The sequence below is a fragment of the Triticum urartu genome, chromosome 5 (genome assembly GCF_003073215.2).
Source record: "Triticum urartu cultivar G1812 chromosome 5, Tu2.1, whole genome shotgun sequence".
NCBI lineage: Eukaryota > Viridiplantae > Streptophyta > Magnoliopsida > Poales > Poaceae > Triticum > Triticum urartu.
The window spans coordinates 40,592,376-40,613,335 of NC_053026.1; the positions used below are offsets into that span (position 1 = coordinate 40,592,376).

The 20,960-nt window shown below is 47.3% G+C and overlaps 1 protein-coding gene across 1 annotated transcript; it reads right to left on the reverse strand.

Moving 5' to 3' along the window:
* Nucleotides 1-6,645: 6,645 nt before the first annotated feature.
* Nucleotides 6,646-9,497, reverse strand: LOC125555568. Its single transcript, XM_048718477.1, has 2 exons — nucleotides 9,300-9,497; nucleotides 6,646-7,731 (listed from the first exon to the last, which is right to left on the reverse strand). Exons 1-2 carry the CDS (start codon nucleotides 9,460-9,462, stop codon nucleotides 6,953-6,955), a joined length of 942 nt encoding a protein of 313 aa, XP_048574434.1. The 5' UTR covers nucleotides 9,463-9,497; the 3' UTR covers nucleotides 6,646-6,952.
* Between the last annotated feature and the right edge of the window lie 11,463 nt (nucleotides 9,498-20,960).

Here is a 20,960-nt window from a genome sequence, read left to right on the forward strand (position 1 = left end):
ATGCTTGTCACTAGGGCCCGAGTGCCATGATTTCAGATCTGAACCTATTATGTTTTCATGAATATATGTGTGTTCTTGATCCTATCTTGCAAGTCTATAATCACCTACTATGTGTTATGATCCGGCAACCTCGAAGTGACAATAATCGGGACCACTCCCGGTGATGACCATAGTTTGAGGAGTTCATGTATTCACTATGTGCTAATGCTTTGTTCCGGTTCTCTATTAAAAGGAGGCCTTAATATCCCTCAGTTTCCGTTAGGACCCTGCTGCCACGGGAGGGTAGGATAAAAGATGGCATGCAAGTTCTTTTCCAGAAGCACGTATGACTATATTCGGAATACATGCCTACATTACATTGATGAATTGGAGCTAGTTCTGTGTCACCCTATGTTATGACTGTTACATGATGAACCGCATCCGACATAATTATCCATCACCGATCCGATGCCTACGAGCTTTCCATATACTGGTTCTCGCTTATTTACTTTCCCGTTGCTACTGTTACAATCACTCCAAAATACCAAAAATATTACTTTTGCTTCTGTTACTTTTGTTAGCGTTACCACTACTATCATATTACTTTGCTACTAAATACTTTGCTGCAGATATTAAGTTATCCAGGTGTGGTTGAATTGACAACTCAGCTGCTAATACTTGAGAATATTCTTTGGCTCCCCTTGTGTCAAATCAATAAATTTGGGTTGAATACTCTACCCTCGAAAGCTGTTGCGATCCCCTACACTTGTGGGTTATCAGTATACGAGGTGTACACGTAAAGGAGAAATAAAGAAGGGTCGCTCCCAAAAGAAAAAACACGGCGGGAGAACATGACGGGCTGGGATCTAAAGACCTTCATTCCAGGAGAGTAATCCTATTGTATCGACCTCTGTCGGTCTGAAGATCTAAAGGCTGTTATTGTTCCCTCTTTTAATTTACGAAAAAGGGTTTCCCAGCTTTATATTATAAAGCAACGACCACAACACAGGCAAACCGTAGCAAAGTTCCGACAAGCAGGCTACAACATACACATAGAGATAAGTATGGAATACGAAAGTATTGCTAGGGGATCAGCACAACAAGCCCCAAAAGCATAATATGGAATCTAATCTGCCTCCAAAAGAGGTGGCAAAAGAGGCGGTGGCAACGGCGGCACGAGACGAGACGCGAGGGAGCGGAGCGCGGCGATCATCTTGTCAATGAAGGTGCGGTCTTGTCACTTGCTAAGTGGCCTCCAGAGTTGTAGAAACCCACACAGTTTGTAAACGGCGTCAGTCACACATGGTGGGATAATATGTTCGATCACCAGTTTATTACGGACATTCCATAATGCCCACAATAGCGCCCTCACCAATGCCCATAAGGAGGGGCTCTCAGTTGTAGGAAATGTGAGCACCTCCGTGAACATATCCGGAAGGTTGTCATGGCACCAACTGCCACCCACCGTCTCCCGAAGGCAGCTCCCCAAAAATCTCGTCGCGGGCACCTTAAGAAGATATGGTTCGAGTCCTTATGGACCTAACAGAGGGGGCATAGTCCGTCAGACGGGCTGTTGCGCTTAAGCACCTCCGCCCCGGAGGGTAGGCGACCCCTCACTAATTCCCACATGAAGATCCTAATCTTCAAGGGAAGCTTAATCTCCCAAAGGAGGTTAAGCTCTATTGGGCCCGGGGTGGGCATGATGATCCCGATAGAGAGATCTAGCGGAGAATCGTCCTAACGGCTCGAGGTCCCACCGCGATGAATCTGGCCCTAGCGATGGGGGTGTGAAGAGCCACACAGGCGATAAGGTCATCCAGAGGTCCCGTTCTATGGGACCGAAGGTACGCCTAAATGTGATGCCGCCTAGGTCATGTAGAGTGGCGGCGATAGTGAGGTTTGGATTCGCACATATGTTGAACATGGTTGAAACCGGATGGCGAAAGGTTGAGGACCGGACCATCAATCTAACCAAAAAAAGGTGGAGGTCCCAGCACCAACCGAGATGGAAGAACCGATGCGGAGGACCGGCAATAGCTGAATAATTGTTTGCTAGAACTGGGAGCTTCCAGATCCCTGTGCAAATGCTAAGCCCTAGCCACGCAAGTATTTTGTGTTGATCATATCCAACCAGAGCCTGCCCTCCCCCGAGGCGATCCCCATAGCCACTTGGACAAGAGAGCAATGTTCATCTGTTTGGATGAGATGATGCCCAGGCCCCCTTGGTCCTTAGGTTTGCAGATCTCCGCCCATTTCACCATGTGGTACTTCTGCTTATTATCTTTTCCGGCCCAGAAGAATCTGGACTGGTACTTTCCTATATCTTGATGAAGGGATTCGTTCGAACTATAGAATCCCATGAGGTACATAAGCAAGCTGATCATCGAAGAGTTGATGAGGATGACCCAAGCTGCCTTGGAGAGCCATCTCCCTTGCCATGGCTCCACCTGATATTGGACCTTGGACACGGTTGGTCGAAGGTCTTTTCCTAATATATGGGTTTCACTAATGGTCATACCCAGGTAAGTCATCGGGAAGGAACCTAACCGGCAGTTAAGCCAGTTGGAAATTCGCCGCTTCTCCTCCTCGGGGTACCCCAAGACTATCACCTCACTCTTGTTGAAGTTGATCGTCAGGCCGGACATCTCCTAGAAGGATAACAACAAGAACTTGAGGTGTTGGATGTCTGCATCCGATCCTTCTACCATCAAGATCATGTCATCCGCGTATTGGAGGTGAGTGAGCCCCCCTCCCGCGAGCAGGTGAGGGCAAATGTCCTTAATATGTCCTGCCCGTTTGGCCAAGTCTAGGATTGCCGCGAGGGCATCAACTACTAAGTTGAATAGGAAGGGGGATAGCGGGTCCCCTTGGCGCACCCCTTGCGCCGTTTGGAAGAAGGTGCCTACCTTCCCATTGATGTTAACGGTCGAGCAGACGCTCATCACAAGCTGCATCACCCGTGTTATCCAGTGGAGGTCAAAACCCTTCCTATCTAACATCTCCCGAAGGAAGGACCTTATGGAAGTCAATCTTGAAGAAGACCACTTTAAGATGCTTATTTTTGACTTCATGAAGAACTTCATGAGTACCAAGATCCCATCGAGGATATACCGACCCTTAATGAACGCGGACTGGTTCGGGTGGGTAATCTGGGAGGCTAGAAGGGCCGCCCAAATTGGTGTACCATTTAGCAAGAATCCGAAATATCACATTGATCATTGTGATAGGATGGAATTATTGGATATCCGACGCCCCCGACACCTTAGGGATCAGAGAGATAATGTCGTATTTCAACCAGGACAAACCTTGGATTTAGCCCCCTCTTTTAATTAATGAGGTGAGGCAAACCTTGCGTCTCGGTTTCAAAAAAGAAAAAATAAACCTAATTAACTGAAGGCTGGGTTGCTAGGGAAAAAAACCTAAGGCTGAGCAGATCCAAGATGTCCCGCGCGGTATTGAGTAGCGCTAAATCCAAGGTAGTGATGGTATGTGTTATTCTAACCTATTTCTAGTTAGACCCGTAAAGATAGAACAAAGAGGTTTCTAAGAAATGTAGCTCATCGTCGGTTGGGGAATCCCATGCTCACGCAAGAACAAGAGAGAGATCACTTTCGATCGAAGATTGAACTAAACAGCTGGCACTAGTCTATCTACTTTCAGAAAAAGAAAAAGAAACGATTGACACTGAATTCTCAAGAGGATAGCACGAACTCAAAGCATGGATCGATAAAGGATTTCTTTTCCACCTCACTAGGGTATCTCTAGTCAAAGGTGATCCCAAGATTTTACGACATCAAGTATGATCAAATGTTTTAGGGACATGCAAAATTTCATCCACAAATAACAAGGAGCTCTAAAAAAATCATTGATGTGAAATAAAGGCCTATCTGCCGAATGGGCTAATGCTGTATTTTTTATGAATATATATTGCCTCGCTGCTACACCATGTAGCTACACAGTATTACTCTCTTAAATCAGCACTTCATTGTACTTCTTTGTTTATCCTGCATGCAACCAAGTCCTATAATCAACTAGATGATCCATATTATTTACTATATTATTCTTACTTCACTTACCAAAACATGATAAACTGTCAATAACAAATATGAGCAACAACAAGTTGCTAATGGTGGGCTAAGCTGGGGCGCCGTGCGGCGGTGCCTTCTGCATGCTAGTTGTATTTCACATATATGCATGTGTTTTTCGGTTTTTCGTAAACTTGGGTGTAGCACACCCGAGTGCAGCCACACCTTTCCGTTCTTCTTTCTATTGTATAAATCTGATAAAACATATAGGAAAACATAAAGCATACATTGACAAACGACAACCAGTAGAATTTCAGTACTTGGCTAAGAGCATGATGCATGGATATTACACGATTGGAAATTCTAACCAGCAAATGCATACAAATAATAATGGTGGTGATATTTCTCTGAAGAGTTACAAAATAAATAAATAAATAAATAAATAAATAAATAAGCAGATTAGTTGAGGCCCAGGCCAGGGTCGGCGTCAATTTGGTCACGAGGGAGGTCCGGGACGGGTGGTGGGCGCTTGTCGGTGAGGAGACGCCACTGTCGCAAGAGATACCTTTACCTCGCTACAAATTTTCTGGCTATTTTGAAGAAATCAGATTTTGGAAATATAAAATAATGAAAAAATCTATTACATTCACTTATGTTGAACCTAAGATCCAATTTCTGATGTCATGTCAGGCTACCTGCTTCTTCACTTTTCAAACGGAGGATCTGAAAAAAAAATCATGCTAGTACCATCTAAAGATCTCTTTCACAACATAGCACATGCATAGTAATGACACGTACTCCTGAAGAGGTGAGAGCTAGCTCCAGGCTAGCTGCTATCACGTTGCACTCATCCGTATGTGGATATGGAAGTGTGCACTCCAAATGTCCAATAGTGTGAGTGTGCACTCCAAATGTCCAATAGTGTGAGTGTGCAACAGATTGTTAACTGATCGATCCGTCGGCGAGTACTATCACAAACTATCTACTAGCTACAACTCAACACTTAACAAAACAGTGGCATATGCTACATTGACATCTCATTGAACAGTTCAGCGACATATAACAGTGAGAAGAAAATCACAAGTCAAGAACTTATGCTTATTGATGGTAAAGGAGTGCAATTAGTGTGATTCGTTATCCAGAAAATGAGGAACATGCAGATTTGTTGAGAAATAAAGAGGAGCAAAATAAACCATGTTGCTACATGAACAAATCAGAAATGGCATGATTGGTTCTCTTATTCTCAACAGAGCGGTTGCATAATTGAATTGCCCACAATTAACATGAGCAAAGTAAAATTGGTCTTGTTCTTCCAGTGGTCCATACTACCGTCAAGGCCGAAAAAACACGATATTGTGAAAAATATAAATGGAAACCAAAACATGAATGCGTGTATACGTCATAGAACGAAATAATTATTTGTTCTCTCTTAAAATGGTGCTCCATCCATTATAATTTTTTAAGTAAAAAATAATTTGGGCTGACCTAAATCCTGGAAACATCTTAAAAGTACAGTTGTTCCTGATATAGCAAAATAGAAAGGAGATCAAGTAGCTACCCGGGCATAGAAGTTTGGACTAAAATCTGAACAATCCGCACATAAATATATGGTGAAGCACATACCGTAATTGACGGAAAGAATATGACATGTGCAAATAAAAAGGAACGGGTTTCTGCTAAAGTGGATTAGTGTTATGCCGTGAAAATTAGCGCATCCTGTTTTTCCTTAGCACGATTTGCGAATACCTGTATTTTTAACCAAAATTTTAGGTACCGATTTGACCCTGTTTGTACATATAATAATGTTTTCAGAAATTTCAGAGCCAGTACATTCTGGTGTCCTACAATTTCGGGGGATAATTCAATCTTGGTTTGGTCTACCGGTTCGGCTCCCACGCCGCGCTTTGTTCTGCCCCTTCAAAACTCCTCATCAGAACATTGAACTAATCTTTGTCGAAGACGAATTTGACACCTTGACGAAAAAAGGGGATTTGTCAGGAGGAAGTATGGCATAACATAATTTCTTCAACATATCGAAGAACTATATCAATTAACTTCTCCAACAAAAACTTTAGCCAAGGAAGATTTTATACCAAAAAATAGATTTATGCATGTCCTGCATCCGCGTTTCATCTCTGTAATTATTCACCGCAAGAGCTTCAATAGCAGCCACAGTACATCAAGTATGTCAATGCCACATTGGATATTTCCATCAAATGAAACTACTCAGACAATAGATGTAAATATTTCTAGCTATTACCAGACATAAAACACAACATCAATAGTAGAGTTATCTCGAGCTCATTCGGATTGATCATCGTATACTGGTATCTCATCTTTGTCTAATCGGTTAACAGTGTTGTAAGCTGCCCATATGTATCAGTAGAGGTTTGAAATTGACCCCCCTTGTGAGTTCGCCTTTTGATTTTCTGTGAATTAAATTGCAAACATTCACACTCAGGTTTCAGGCATGCCATGAATCAATCGAACAGGGTAAAAGTGCTTAAAACAAGGAAGGAATTCAGAGTGAGGAAGGGAAAGGGGCGTGCGTGCCTTGGCCACATAGGATTGGTGCACGCCAGAGTAGGCAGACAGGAGGAAGTGGCCATGGACAGAACCTTTCAGCCACAGAATTGAGCTAGCCACCGCATCCGGCCAGGAGACACCGACGTGTGATAAGGTGCATGCAGGCTAATGTAAAGTGACGCCTATTACAGGCGCTTCTCATTTTAACGATGCCTTCAACAGGCATCAACCCTTGTTTAGATACCCACTATTGGGAATCAATGAACACAAGTTTTTCTCTCAATCATTTCATGCTTTACATGATGACCCAGTGTACAGACACGCACACACATGGAGTACTTTATTTTATTTTAGTATTAACCACGCAGGTAGGCAAATGCTAGTCGTGTTACATCATCAATACGACCCAGTGTTCCACAAACTCATGCGGGTGGCTTCTCTTTCCTGAGGTCGGAGCAGCGGCCCTCGTTCTTGACCATGTCGAGGGCTCGCGACACGTCAGCTCGGCTCTTGATATTGAGAGCCTTGAGCTTGTCCTTGGCTTTGCTCCATTCGCCATCAGGGGGGTTGTCCCCACGGCACCAAAGGACCGAGAGAACCCGCCACACAAAAATGAGCTTTACCTGATCCTCCGTGAGGTGGCTTGATTTTAGCCAGTCAGTCTTCATTTTGTTGCCGATGGAGTGGAAGCGCTGCGCCTCGGGTATCATCAGTGTGAAGGCGAGCAAAGATTTCCTAGCCACCTCAGGCGAGGTCGTTCCATGCTTGAACCGCGCGAGTGCATCTGCTGCGGCTTGGGCCTCCGACTTCCCGAGACTCACCGCCTCCAGTAGCCCGTTAAGATCCTCCTTCTCACGTCTGTTAGTGAGACCTCCATAGCTGTCCTCGAAGGGCAGCTCCGTGCAATCGACCGGGAAGATCTTCTTTTTGCCCTTGGTGCAGAACGCTGTTCCATCTGCGGCAATGAAGCCGAGGAGATAGACATTATCGGATCTCAACAACAGGGCAGGTGGCCTTGCCGCTTCGCCTTTGAGAGTCAGGTTGATCCACATCTGAGGCTTGGGAGTTTCTTTCGGTAGGATATAGTGCCCTTCCACGGGCACTGTGTTCGCCTGTAAGGCCACGTGCAAGCTCTGGAAAGATGCCTCGTACGAGTCGGCTCCCACCTGGAAGTCGACAGCCAAGATCTGGGGATTCGCAACTGCAAAACGCATATGAGGATAAGTTAGCCTAAGTTAATTCATCCGCATCCCTTATAGAGTATTAATAACCTAATAAAGTAAGCACCTCGCCATACTCGCTTCATCCAGAGATAGAACGGTGCTGAACACTAATTAAGTTTATATTAAACATAATAATGCCTATTAAACTTTTCTTCAAGTCAAACCATTTTGAATCTGACCATACAAAGAAAAATATCAACATCTACACTAGCTACGAAGTCAATATCACTGTCATGAACGATGTTTTTTCTTCTTTGCAAAATAAAAATAAATATCATGAACGTTGCTTCTCATAATATATATTTTTATTTTCCTATAAACTGATTTATATTTTCCTATGGGTTTTGTCTAAATTGATTTATATTTTCCTATAAACTTAACAAGCTTGACTTAGATAAACTTTTTTATTTATAAATTGACAAATTTCATCAAAGATCGTATGAAAATTGCCATCCTAGGCCACTCCCTCCATCGCGGATCAATTCCTATTAAACTTGTCTTAAGTCCTACCGTTTTAATTTTAAACATCCATGCCACCAAATTTATATCACTATATACATCTATCATGAACAATAAAATGTTGTTTCTTTATCACTACATATATCATGACAAAAAAATCTCCTAGATCGTATGAGCATCCACCACTAGTTAGCAAATTTATATCACTACCACATATATCATGAACAATAAAAAAAATTTATCACTACTCTGATATGTGTATCATGAAAACTGATGTTCTCCTAGGTCGTATGAACATCCACACAAGCTAGCAAATTTATATCACTACTACATCTATCATGAACAGTGAATGTCTTTCCTTTTTTATCACTAGTACATGTGTCATGAAAATTGATCTTCTCCTAGGTCGCAGGAACATCCATGCTAGCAAGCAAATTTACATCACTGCTACATCTATCATGAACGACAAACAATTTTTTTTATCACTACTAATACATGTGTCATGAAAATTGATCTTCTCCTAGGTCAAACGAACATCTATCATGAACAACAAGTGTTTTTTTAATCACTAGCACATGTGTCATGAAAATTGATCTTCTCCTAGGTCGCATGCAGGAACATCCATGCTAGCTAGCAAATTTATATCACTAGTACGTCTATCATGAACAGTGAACGTTTTTCCTTTTTTATCACTAGTACATGTGTCATGAAAATTGATCTTCTCCTAGGGTCGTAGGAACATCCACGCTAGCTAGCAAATTTGTACCACTACTACATCGATCATGAACAATAAATGTTCTTTTTTTTATCACCACTCCAACATGTATCATGAAATTAAACTGACGTTCTCCTAGGTCGTAGGAATATCCACACTAGCTAGCAAATATATATATCACTAGATCTATCATGAACAATAAAAATATATTTTTTATCACTGCAAGTATCCAGAAAACTGATGTTGTCCTAGGTCGTGTGAACATCCACACTAGCTTGCAAATTTATATCACTACATCAGATCTACCATGAGATGAAAACTACTCTATATATATATATGAACGTAACGTAACAGCGTGGCATGCATGCTTACCTCCGGCTGCCTGTCCCTCGAAGGCAGCACCATGGCCAGCATCCGAGGCCGGAATCGCGGGATGGTTGCCCGAGGGCGTCGCCGGTACGGACGCCGACCCGCCACAGACCACCAGAAGCAGCACCGCCGCTTGGAGGACCTTGATTGCGTTTCCCGACCCCATTGTACACCTCTGTGCCTCTGTCAGTGTGTGTTATGTTGGAGACGGGATGCAGCTCGGGCAGGGGGTATTTATAGCATCGATCGGTGGCAGCCAGCCTCCTGTCATCGGTGACTGTACGCGGGTAGACTGATTTAGCCGTGGTAGAAATTCTCTGTAGTTGGAAATAAGCTGCTAGCTGATGGTGGATTGTAGCGTACTGAACATCCATAGGCGGATGCATGCATGTGATGTGTGCTCAACAAAATAGGAAGGCAACAACGCGATTCATTTCCACAGGCTGGCTGATCATTATCTTCTTCTCCTCCAAACGGTAATGGTGGCGTACTAAACCAAAATACACATAATTCTTCAGTGTATTATAGATGTGGAGCACGCATGCACGGTCTTTCACAACCGGCCACTGTCCAAAATGGTGGCGGCAGGTGCGGTTACGATCCTTGTTATCTTCTGCTGATGGTGGATTGTAGCGTACTCAGCATCCATATGCGGATGCATGCATGTGATGTGTGCTCAACAAAATAGGAAGGCAACAACGCGATTCATTCCACAGGCCGGTTGACCATTATCACCACTCCTAGCAAATTTGCTGGTTGATCATTATCCACGCTAGCTAGCAAATTCGTATGACTACTACATTGATCATGAAGAATAAATGTGTTTTTTTATCACCACTCCTAGCTACATGTATCATGAAATTAAACTGATGTTCTCCTGGGTCGTCGGAACATCCACACTAGCTAGCAAATATATAAATCACTAGATCTATCATGAACAATAAAATATATTTTTTATCACTACATGTAGCATGAAAACTGATGTTGTCCTAGGTCGTGTGAGTGCGATGCAACATGAGTATGACACTACTCCTATACATGTATCATGGAAACTGATGTTGTCCTAGGTCATACTAGTACTACTATTTCTTTACCTGGTACAGCCAGATCGATGAGCTGGTGCCTCACTGCTAGAAGAAATTCTCTACTTGGATTGTGGCGTACTGAACATCCATAGGCGGATGCATGTGATGTGTGCTCAACAAAATAGGAAGGCAACAACGCGGTTCATTCCACAGGCTGGTTGATCATTATTCTTCTCCTCCAAATGGTAATGGTGGCGTACTAAACCAACACACACATCATTCTTCAGTGTATTAGAGATGTGGAGCATGCATGCACGTCTTTCACAATCGGCCACTGGCCAAAATTGTGGCGGCAGCTGCGGTTACGATCCTTACCTTCTCCTCTAATATGGTAATGGTACGTGGATGGTGGCTTTGGGTATTGTTCACGACTCGCTCTGAGCATTCTTCATGACTCCGTCTGCGCGTTCTTCACGACTGCTGGTTGGATTAGAAGATTAGAAGTTGACAACTTCTTTTTTCTTTTTACAAATGAAGCTTGTTATAGCTAGGGCTGGATGAACGAGTCGCTCGGCTCGTTCAGCTCGTTATCATTAAGCTCATTAATATTAACAAGCTAAAACCTCTGTTCGGCTTGGTTAGTAATGGGCTCGTTATGCTCATGAGTGTTCACGAGTGCTCGTTAAGGAAATAAACAACAAAGAAGAATTCCATGATTGTTAGCATAAATTCGAGGCATACCGTCGATCATCCGAGGACCAAGCAATCACACGAGCACGACACCGAGATTTGTTAACGAGGTTCACCGATATGGCTACATCCCTGGGGCCTCACTATGGGCGCTCCTCCCCGTGACACCGTCACAATACCGCACACCGGCCACCCGGGCGCCAGCACACGCCGCCGGCTCCCCCTTGCGCGCCTGTGCTATTATGCTGGCATAGGTTACATCGTGTGTCTACCCCGCTATATATGAGAGGCCTAGGATACAAGTGTCCTACTAGGACACGACTCCATATCCTATGTAAACACAATACTACTCAGAGTCCAACTATAACCTACCGTGTACACAATATTCGACACAACTCTAACAATGATCCCATAAAAAATTCACAATAGAATTAAATTAAACAAGAACGTTAAGGTAATAAACAACATAGAAGAATCTCATGATTCCATCAAAATTCACAACAACATAAATTAAATAAGGACGTTTGGTTCCTGGTGGCTGGCTCCTGGTTGACTCTATGGTCTTCTGGCGGCTAGCTCCTAGGTCTAGAAGAAGTGCCGAAGTGGGCTGGGCTGGTAGGCCCCTAGGCTGGGCTAACTAACAACTCTTTTGTTAGTGGGCTAATTTGAACTAGGGCTCTCATGTCAAGTTTTGAAAAATAGCGAGCTAAGCGAGTTAGCTTGTGAAACTCATTTGCTCGCTTGTTAAGCTCGTTAATCTTAATGAGCAAAAAATATTGTTCGGCTTGTTTCATTAACTAACGAGCACGAGCTTAAACGAGTCGAACTATCGAGCGCTCATTATGCTCGCGAGCTTCGAGCTTTTCGTCCAGCCCTAGTTATAGCGCAACTTGCCTTAATTCATCTTATTACATGTTGGCTTAATTCCTCTTCTTATTACATGTTGCTTGTTACATACAGCACATCGACGACTTACCAGGTCGCTGGTGGACTTAGAGCATCTACAGCAGCCGGGCACCCTAAACGCTTCTCAAACACCCGGGCGGGCGGATGGGTCACTGACGGTTCATAAAAAATCGATCCACCCGGGCATCTCAAACCGGCCTCAAACGCTCAGGCCGTCCGGTGCTCCTCATATCTGACCCAAATCTAGGGCGGGTATGGGGCGGCCCGGGCATGTCCGGCCGGCCCCGCCTGACAGGTCCGGGCCACCACCTACCCCACAGCTATCCCACAAAATCCCCAATCCGGCTTCCAGCTCCGAACCCTAGCTCACATCACTCGCCTCTCTCGCTCGTTCTTATCTCTCCCCTCCTACATTCCGATCCAATCCGATGCAATGTCAAGCTCTGGCAGCCACTCCAGCTCCGACCTCGACTACAATCAGATGACCCTCCACATTACCTTGGACCGGTCCAAGGTGGACACCAGGGGCTGCTCAGGATATGCAGCGTCGCCGCAGCTCCTGGGCCGGCGCAGCGCGGACGCCGGAGCTGGACCCCCCCGGTCCGCGCTCAGCTCTAGCAGGACAGCGCTGTCCGCACCACCCCGTTGCCGTCCCCTTCCCCCGCCGGCCGCTCCTCCGAGCGGGCAGCAGTGGGTGCTAGTGTCCGTGCTGCCGTCCCGCATGCGCACTCTGGAATCAGAGGCACGCGCCACCCACAACGAGAGGCAGTGGGCAAGGGAGAGTGAGGCGGCAGACCGTCCAGTGCGCCGTCGCCGCGGGATGCCGGCAGAGCCCGGCGAGGACGAGTGGATGCTCGCATGGGTCTATCGCTGGTCACCCATGACAGTAGAGACGGACGCTCGCCGCCTCCGGCGGAAGAATGCAAAGGCGCTCCGGCTATCCATAGAGCAGTCAGAGCGGGAGGCGAAGGAGGCAGCGGCGGAGGCAGCTTAGCTTGCCAAGTTGAAGCGGCAGTAGGACAAGGCCGCCCGTCAGATGAAGGGGCTGATCGTCTCGTCTAACTCTGACTCCGACGACAACTCTACCTCCTCCAATGATGACCAAGATCCTCCACCAGCCACGTCGCCTCCAGCTACACCGGTGACCGGAAAAGGCAAAGGCCCAGCACGGAAGTGGTGATCCCGCTCCTCCTCCTATGTTTATATCGTTTTTAGTTATTGATGTTTAAGAACTTGTCCGGCGGCGAACTCAGATGATCTTTTGGATGATGTCAAGTTTGTTTATGTCCGTCTGCAACCAATTTTGTTGCCCGTTGTTTGATCACGTAGAGTAGCTCATGTTGCATGTATAGTATGGCTATAAGGTGCCGGATATAAGATACGAAGATGTGGAGAGGGAAATATGAGGCGTGTCCAGTCCGTGCCCACGGATGCGCCCGGCCATGCGATGCGACATGTATGTCGGCACTCCTGTTGCTGTTGGCATCACTGAAGAACCAAACAACGAGCAGGAAGGAAGGGGTTTAACTTGTGCTATGCCCACTCGTTGACGCAATGTTCCTCGGTGGCTTGTAGGCTCAAACTAGGCCCACTCCTCGACCCAATGTTCCCCAGTGGCTTGCAGGCCAAGTCTAGGCCCGTTGATCGGGTTGTAGCGAGCTGTTTCAAATAGCAGAGTGTGTGTCTGACTTGGGACGGTAGTTAGGGGCTTCGGCCAAAACACTATAGATGTAGTGCTGTGATTGAGGTTGCGAGGATAGAATCCATGGCGATGAAACCAATTCGTGATTAATACGAGATACTTGTGACCTTCCTCGTCCGATCGGGTGGCCCAGTGTGCTCATTGTTAATACACTCTCCTCATCTGAGCATCTGATAGTCATGGTGCACTCTTCATCAGGTTCACACGCAGCCAGATGTCTCACCAAACATCTCTAGCATGGCCGAGCAGAGGAGAAGCTCAGGCTCCTTTGGTTTGATGAATATCATTACATCATCTGCAAAGATTGACAGTCGTTGACTCATTCCAATCCTGGCAAGTGAGTCAAGTAATCCACTTGTAGATGCTAGCTCAAACAACCTTTGAAGCCGCTCCATGATTAAGATGAAAAGCATTGGTGACAAAGGGAAACCCTGTTGTAGGCCTCCATAGTTTAAGATCGGTGCACCTGGCACGCCCCGTTGGTCATTATCCTCATGGATGAGCTAGCCAGTAATCCACATATCCACGACATCCACTTAGGGCCAAAACCCATTATGTTCATCACCACCGGTACGAATGGCCGTTGTATGGAGTCAAATGCTTTGGAGATGTCTAGCTTAAGCATAATCTACAGCTTCTTTAGAGCGTGCAATCTCCGCAGTGTGTGGAGGAGCTTCTCGTCCACTTAGCTTTTTTTCCTGCTCGCTCCACTGCTAGCTCAAAAAAGTTGCTCTTTTTCTATTTGAAAAAAATAATTCAATTTACACCGCTCGCCTCACTGCTAGCTCAGAAAAAATGGATCTTATTTTTATTTGAAAAAGTAGTTTAACTAAAAGATGTTCAAGGATTTTAAAAATATTTTTAATTTAAAGCTGATGAATTTTAGAAAACATCCATGAATCTAAAATATTTTCATGGATTTCAATTTTTTTTGCAAATTAAATAAATCTTCAAATATTAAAATACGCACAAACTTCAAGATTGATACACAACTTTTAAATATCTATGAATTTAATAAATATTAATGAATATAGAAAAGTATGTTTCAAAAATATTTGCTCCTTAATATTCTCAAATTTTAACAAACGCTCATGAATTAAATGTGAAAAAAAAGGAGAGAATAAAACTAAACAACACACAACCTTACATGTGGGGCTCTCAGCAACCCCACAGTCCCCAAAGAACTACAAAAATAATGAAGCTCAATATTTCTACTATAGATCTAGCCGTCACACGCAAAAAGTAAAAAATAAAATCCCAGCAATGTTCAAGAGAAAGGCGGTGAGAGGCACAGTCTCTTTTCTTTTATATACAAGAGCGGGCGGTGTAATCAATCGGGGAAGGGAAATGCAAAGGGATGGGTAACAGACAATAGAATAGCAAACGCCCATGTAGTTTACCGGCCAGTGGGCCCATCTGGCAGTACACAACGGCGGCAAAGCTACATCGGTTTTGCTTGCCTAAAAAAAAGCTACGTCAGTTGCGATTGATTTCCCCCCTCACAAACATGTTTCAGTTGTGGAAAAATCGGTCGAGCTCTCCCAGGGCTTCGATCCCTGGGAGCTTAGTAACTAACAGAATCTATACTCGTAACCTTCCTCGTCCGATCGGGCGGCCCAGTGTGTTCGTTGTTAATACTCTCTCCTCATATGAGCATCATAGTCATGGCTGCACTGTTTGTTAGGTTCACACACAGCCATATGCCTCCCCAAACATCCCTAACCTAGCCGAGCGAAGGAGAAGCTCAAACTCCTTTGGTTTGATAAATATCATTACATCATCTACAAAGATTGACAGTCATTGACTCATCCTTGTCCTGTCAAGTGAGTCAAGTAATCCACGTGTAGATGCTAGCTCAAACAGCCTTTGAAGCTGCTCCATGATCGAGATGAAAAGCATTGGCGACCCGGGGTCGCCCTGTTGTAGGCCTCGATGGTTGAAGATTGGTGCACGTGGCACCCCGTTGGTTTTTTAGAACGAAGACGCCGGAGGCGTCCGGCTTTAAATTAATAAAGCCCACATAAGGCAGAATCCAACAGGTTCAACACATAACAACAAAGATAAAACGGCCGTAGCCAAAGTACGATACATGCAACCGGCCGAAGCCTGCAGGTGGAAGATAAACTACATAAAGCAATAGGCCGGTCCAATAGGTCAGAACCTACGGTAGGCTAGTGGCGGGCATCAATCTGGATCATCCGAATCCGCTCCATAGCCTTCGTCATCCGATCCGCATCACGCCGTTTCCCCAACGCCGTCCATGTCTAAAGAAATAAGTGGCATTTGAAAATAATGTCAATCGGGTGAGAAGGAAATTTGTGCTCGATAGTCATCTTATTGCGAGTGGTCCAAATGGACCACAGCAAAGCTCCCACGCAGCGCCATAAGATACGGCCGAAACCACCCCTATGAGCGACTAGCAAAGCGCGCAGGTCCAAGGCTGAGCGGGGATTCCAGTTCTGACCGAAAGCCTCCCTAACCGCACTCCAGGCAAAGCGAGCAAGGTGACAGTTGAAAAATATGTGGTTGGCATCTTCATGTTGACCACATAGCACGCAAGAGCTGTCGGAGGGTCCATTCCTACGAGCGATATTATTGGAGGAGGGAAGGCGATCGCGAAACATCTGCCACAGGAAAATTTTGATCTTTAAGGGAATGGAAGCTTTCCATAGCCCCCTAGCTATGTCCAGGGTCGGCCCCTCGGTCAGTTTGCTGTACAAGGATTGGACGGTAAACTTCCCCGAGCGCGAGAGAGCCCAGGAAACCGAGTCGGCCTCAGGACGAAGGTTCACTCCCTCCAGATCAGCTACGAGCCCGTCCCAACAGGCTCGTTCGTTATTGAGCAGGGGTCTTTTGAAGGAGACCGCAGGCGGGCTGGTGCGCAGCGCATCTGCCACTAGGATATCAACGCTAGTAGCAAGCCGATAAGCTAAGGAATGGCTTTTCCACAAGGGTTCCGAGCCAAACCAGTGGTCCAACCAAAACCGTGTTGAGGACCTGTTGTTGACACAAAGCTTGGCTCCTAAAGTGAATGCCGGCATAACTTTCTGGATCCCATTCCAAAAAGTTGGTCCCTTAGCTTTGGAAGTTAGAAAATTCCCATCTGGGAAGTATTTGGCGCGAAGAATATCCGCCCAGAGCCCTTGCTCGTTTTGGGAGAGTTTCCAAATCCACTTGGTTAGGAGAGCGACATTCATTAGCTTCGAATTAAGAATACCAAGTCCTCCAAATTTCTTAGGGTGACAGAGCGCGGCCCATTTGATTAGGTGATACTTCTTTTTGATCCCCGTTCCTTCCCAAAAGAACTTGGATCGGGGCGTATCAAGCCTGGCATGAACCCCATCAGGCAGCAAGAACATGCCCATCGTGAACAACGGGAGGGAAGACAGGCTAGAGTTAGTTAGTATTAGTCTGGCCGCCGAGGAGAGGAAGCGACCGCGCCAGGGGCTAACCCTATTTGCCACCTTGCCATACAAGGGCTCCCATTCCAGAATGGAGATGTGTTTATCCGAAATAGGCAGGCCCAAATACTTAATTGGAAAGCTCCCTAGCTTACAATTAAGTAGATTGGCTACTCGAGAAGCGAGCATAGGATCCATCCCAATGGCTATTACCTCGCTCTTAAGGAAATTGATCTTAAGACCAGAGATGATTTCGAAAGCGAGGAGGATAAGTTTGACCGAGGCTACGCTATGATCATCAGGCTCAAAGAGCAACAAGGTGTCGTCCGCATATTGGAGGTGGGTGAGACCACCCGGAATAAGGTGAGAAACCACCCCGCGGATGTGTCCGGCGTCCTTAGGCTTATGGATCATGGCTGATAGGGCGTCCGCAACGAAGTTAAAAATCAGGGGCGAGGAGGGATCCCCTTACCTGAGACCTCGTTTCTTGCGGAAGAAGTTCCCAACCTCTCCGTTGATCGACACCGTGATCTGGCCACCCGAGACCAGATGCATGATGCGGTGAAGAAAGCCTGACTCGAATCCCTTCCGAGTCAGCACCTCGCGGATGAACTCCCAGTTCACGCGATCATATGCTTTCTCAAAGTCGAGCTTTAGGAGCACGGCCTGTTGCCCGGTGCGTTTAAGCTCATGGATAGTCTCCTGCAACACTATCGGCCCTTCGAGAATGTTGCGACCTTTGAGAAAGCCAGGCTGACTACGGTTGATAACGCGCTGCGCGACCGGTGCAAGTCTGGTCGCATACGCCTTTGAGCATATCTTGAAAGGTACGTTAATGAGAGTGATAGGGCGGTACTGCTTGATAGTGTCGGCCCCTTTGACTTTGGGAATAAGGCTAATCACGCCATAGTTAAGGCGAGAAACATCTACCATACCTAGCGCAAACCCATTGATAATCCCGTAGAAAAGGTCTTTAAACATCGGCCAGAAGCGTCGGAAAAACACGACCGGCCAGCCGTCCGGGCCAGGCGCCGTGTCAATCTTCATTGCACCCACGGCTTCGTCGATCTCCTCCGTGGAGAAAGTCAAAGCCAAGAGGTCATTTTCGGCTTGAGACACGCGGCCTTCTTCCCCCCAGAAGTCTGCCCGAAGCTGGAGGTGCTTTTCCTCATCTGTTCCCAACAGATTGAGAAAGAAGTCATAGATATGTGCCACGATGTCAGCCTGACTAACCAACAGCCCTTGATCAGATTGAAGTCTCAAAATCGAGCACTTCCGTTTACGACCGTTGGCAAAGGCGTGGAAATATCCCGTATTCGCATCGCCCTTGGTAACCCACTTGACGCCGCCCCGACGGCCCCAATATTCCTCCTCCTCCCTGAGAATGGCGAGCACCTGATTCTCAAGAGCGTAACGGTGGACCCATTCGGCTTCCCGAAAGGGTCTGGAATCAGCTTGTACGTCTAGGGCTTTGATTTCAGCAATAATAGCTTCCCTAGCGCGCTTCGCTTCGCTCCCATGGTTTGCACCCCACCCACGAAGGAAACCCCGAAGGGTCCCAGCCGCCGCGATCCAAGTGTCCAAGGGACCCCTGGAGCAGCCGACCTCAGCTCTGGCACGCTCCCAGCGCGCCATGAGCAAGGGCCCGAAGCCCTCTATCTCAAACCACCCAGTTTCAAAGAAAAAGCGGGGGCTGCGCTTGATCCGATCCTCCCCCGAGGCTAGGATCAGTGGCACATGATCCGACCCAATACGCGTTTCCGCAACCAGCGTACACATGGGGAATAACACTTCCCAGTCGGAGGTCACAAACACCCGGTCGAGGACACTACGCACCAGAGACAGTTGCACGTGAATCTAGCGCCAGTCCTAGCGATCTCGCGCAGGGCGCATGAAGCAATCATATTATTGAACAAGTTCACTCTAGGCCAGTCAATATTAGGATTATTCTTATCCGCTCCCGAACGGATAAGGTTAAAATCACCCCCAAGGACAATGGGGACATTGGCGTCTTGCTTAGCCCCAACCAAGCTTGGAATTTCTCCCAAGAAATTAGCCGCCCTAGAGTGGTCAGCCGGGCCGTAAACGCAAACAATTGCCCATGAAGCAAGTGAGATCCTGTGTTTAATCGTGACTGAAATGAAAAACGCGCCCACATCCCAGTTTACAACATCACATACATCACTGTTACATCCCAAAAGGAGACCACCTGAGTGGCCTACAGACGGCATCCAGCCCCAAGCAAAACGATGAAAAGGATCCTAGGCAGCCAAATCTCTATACGTGAAATCAGCTTTAATCGCCTCCTGAAGCGCAACCACGTCAATGCGCTCCCTAGCAATGTATTCTTTAAGCTGGTTCCGACGACCAACGTGGCCGCAACCCCGAATGTTCCAAAAAAGGTAGCGCATCTAAATAATACGGTTGCGAAGGCGCCCCCCCTGGATGTCACCGGTTTTGCCACTCGTTTTTTAGCCGGGGCACGACTTGTCGAGGGGGTAGCCTCCACCTCCCTGGCATCAGCGTTCCTACTCGCCAACACAGCAGACCCAACAGGGTCAGAGACGACCAGCGCCGTGGCAGAGGCCTCCCTGGCCTTAGCCAACGCGGCAGCTGCGGCCAAATGGTAAACTGTTAATCTCCAGGAAGAGGAAACTGAGGGCTATGATCTCCAGGCTGCTAATGGGGCCATTCTGTCAGCGGAGCCATGGAGGCTGTCGCTGCGTGTGCTCAAGCAGGAGCTGAAGCACATGTTTGCGGGTGACTGGGACTGGCAGGTCTCTCAAGTGGGGGATGACGATTTTGCGGTTATCTTCCCTTCTGCGGATCTGTTGCACATGGCTAAGTCAAGTGGTAAATTGTTTCTCCCTATCAACGATATTACGGTGCAGGTCCGCGAGTCTATCCAGGAGACCATTGTGCCCCTCTCCATGCCGAAGGTGTGGCTCCATCTCCACGGTATCCCAAAGAAGCACCGGCGTGTTGATCGCCTGATGAAAGGAATGAAGATGTTGGGCAGGCCCATTGTGGTGGACGAGCTCTCCCTCATCCGGATGGGACCGGTGAGGATGAAGTTTGGATGCAAAGCTCCGGACAAGATGAATGGATACGTGCAAGTGTGGTTCAACCATGAGGGATTTGACATCAAGGTGGAGGTGGAAAGACTCCCGAAGCGCTCGGGCGAGGGTTCTGTGGCGTCTGGCTCTGACAAGGCCCCTCCTCGCCCTAGCAACAATCAGGGCCAGCCGGGTTCGGGGACCGGGGGTGCGCCTGGGCTGCCGCAGGGTTCGACCATGGCTCAGGGAGGGCCGGTCACCGCAGTTGGCAGCCACCAGCAAGATGTGGAGATGGCCTGCCGTGATGAGGAGAATGAGGACAGCATGCCGGACACGTCGATTGATACTGAGACTTGGGACAAGTTGGGTCTCACTTCCCTCGCGCTAGAGGAGGATAGAGAAGTGGTGGCACCGGGTGCTCTTGCGACGGCGGACACGGCTGGGAGCAGTCCGACACCAGCGCTCGCGTTGCTGGGGGCTTTTGACCAGTCTGGTTCCAAGGAGCGGGCTGGTGCTGGCCCCATGCTTTCGGGTGCTCCGGCCTCCCCCAGTTTGCTGGGCTCCGACACGGGTGTGGTGCTCAACGAACCATCCATGCACACCCCGTTGTCAAGCCGTCGCAGTGCGGGGGCCTCCGGGCGCGCTCCCAAGAAGACGTCGGGTCGCAAGTCCTCGGCCAACGCTGCGGTGCTCTCCCTTCCATCGCCAACTGCGCCAGCATGCGTGGACCTGCAGGCGGCTCCGGGCTCCGCGGGCGTCTCGGCCAAGGCACGGCGCTCTCGAGCTTCTCCAGTGGCCCAGCGCGCGCCAAGTGCTCGGGCCAAGGCCCAGTTGGGTGAGCTTTCTTCCATGGAGAGTGCGCAGCTTCGTCTTGCGGAGAAGAA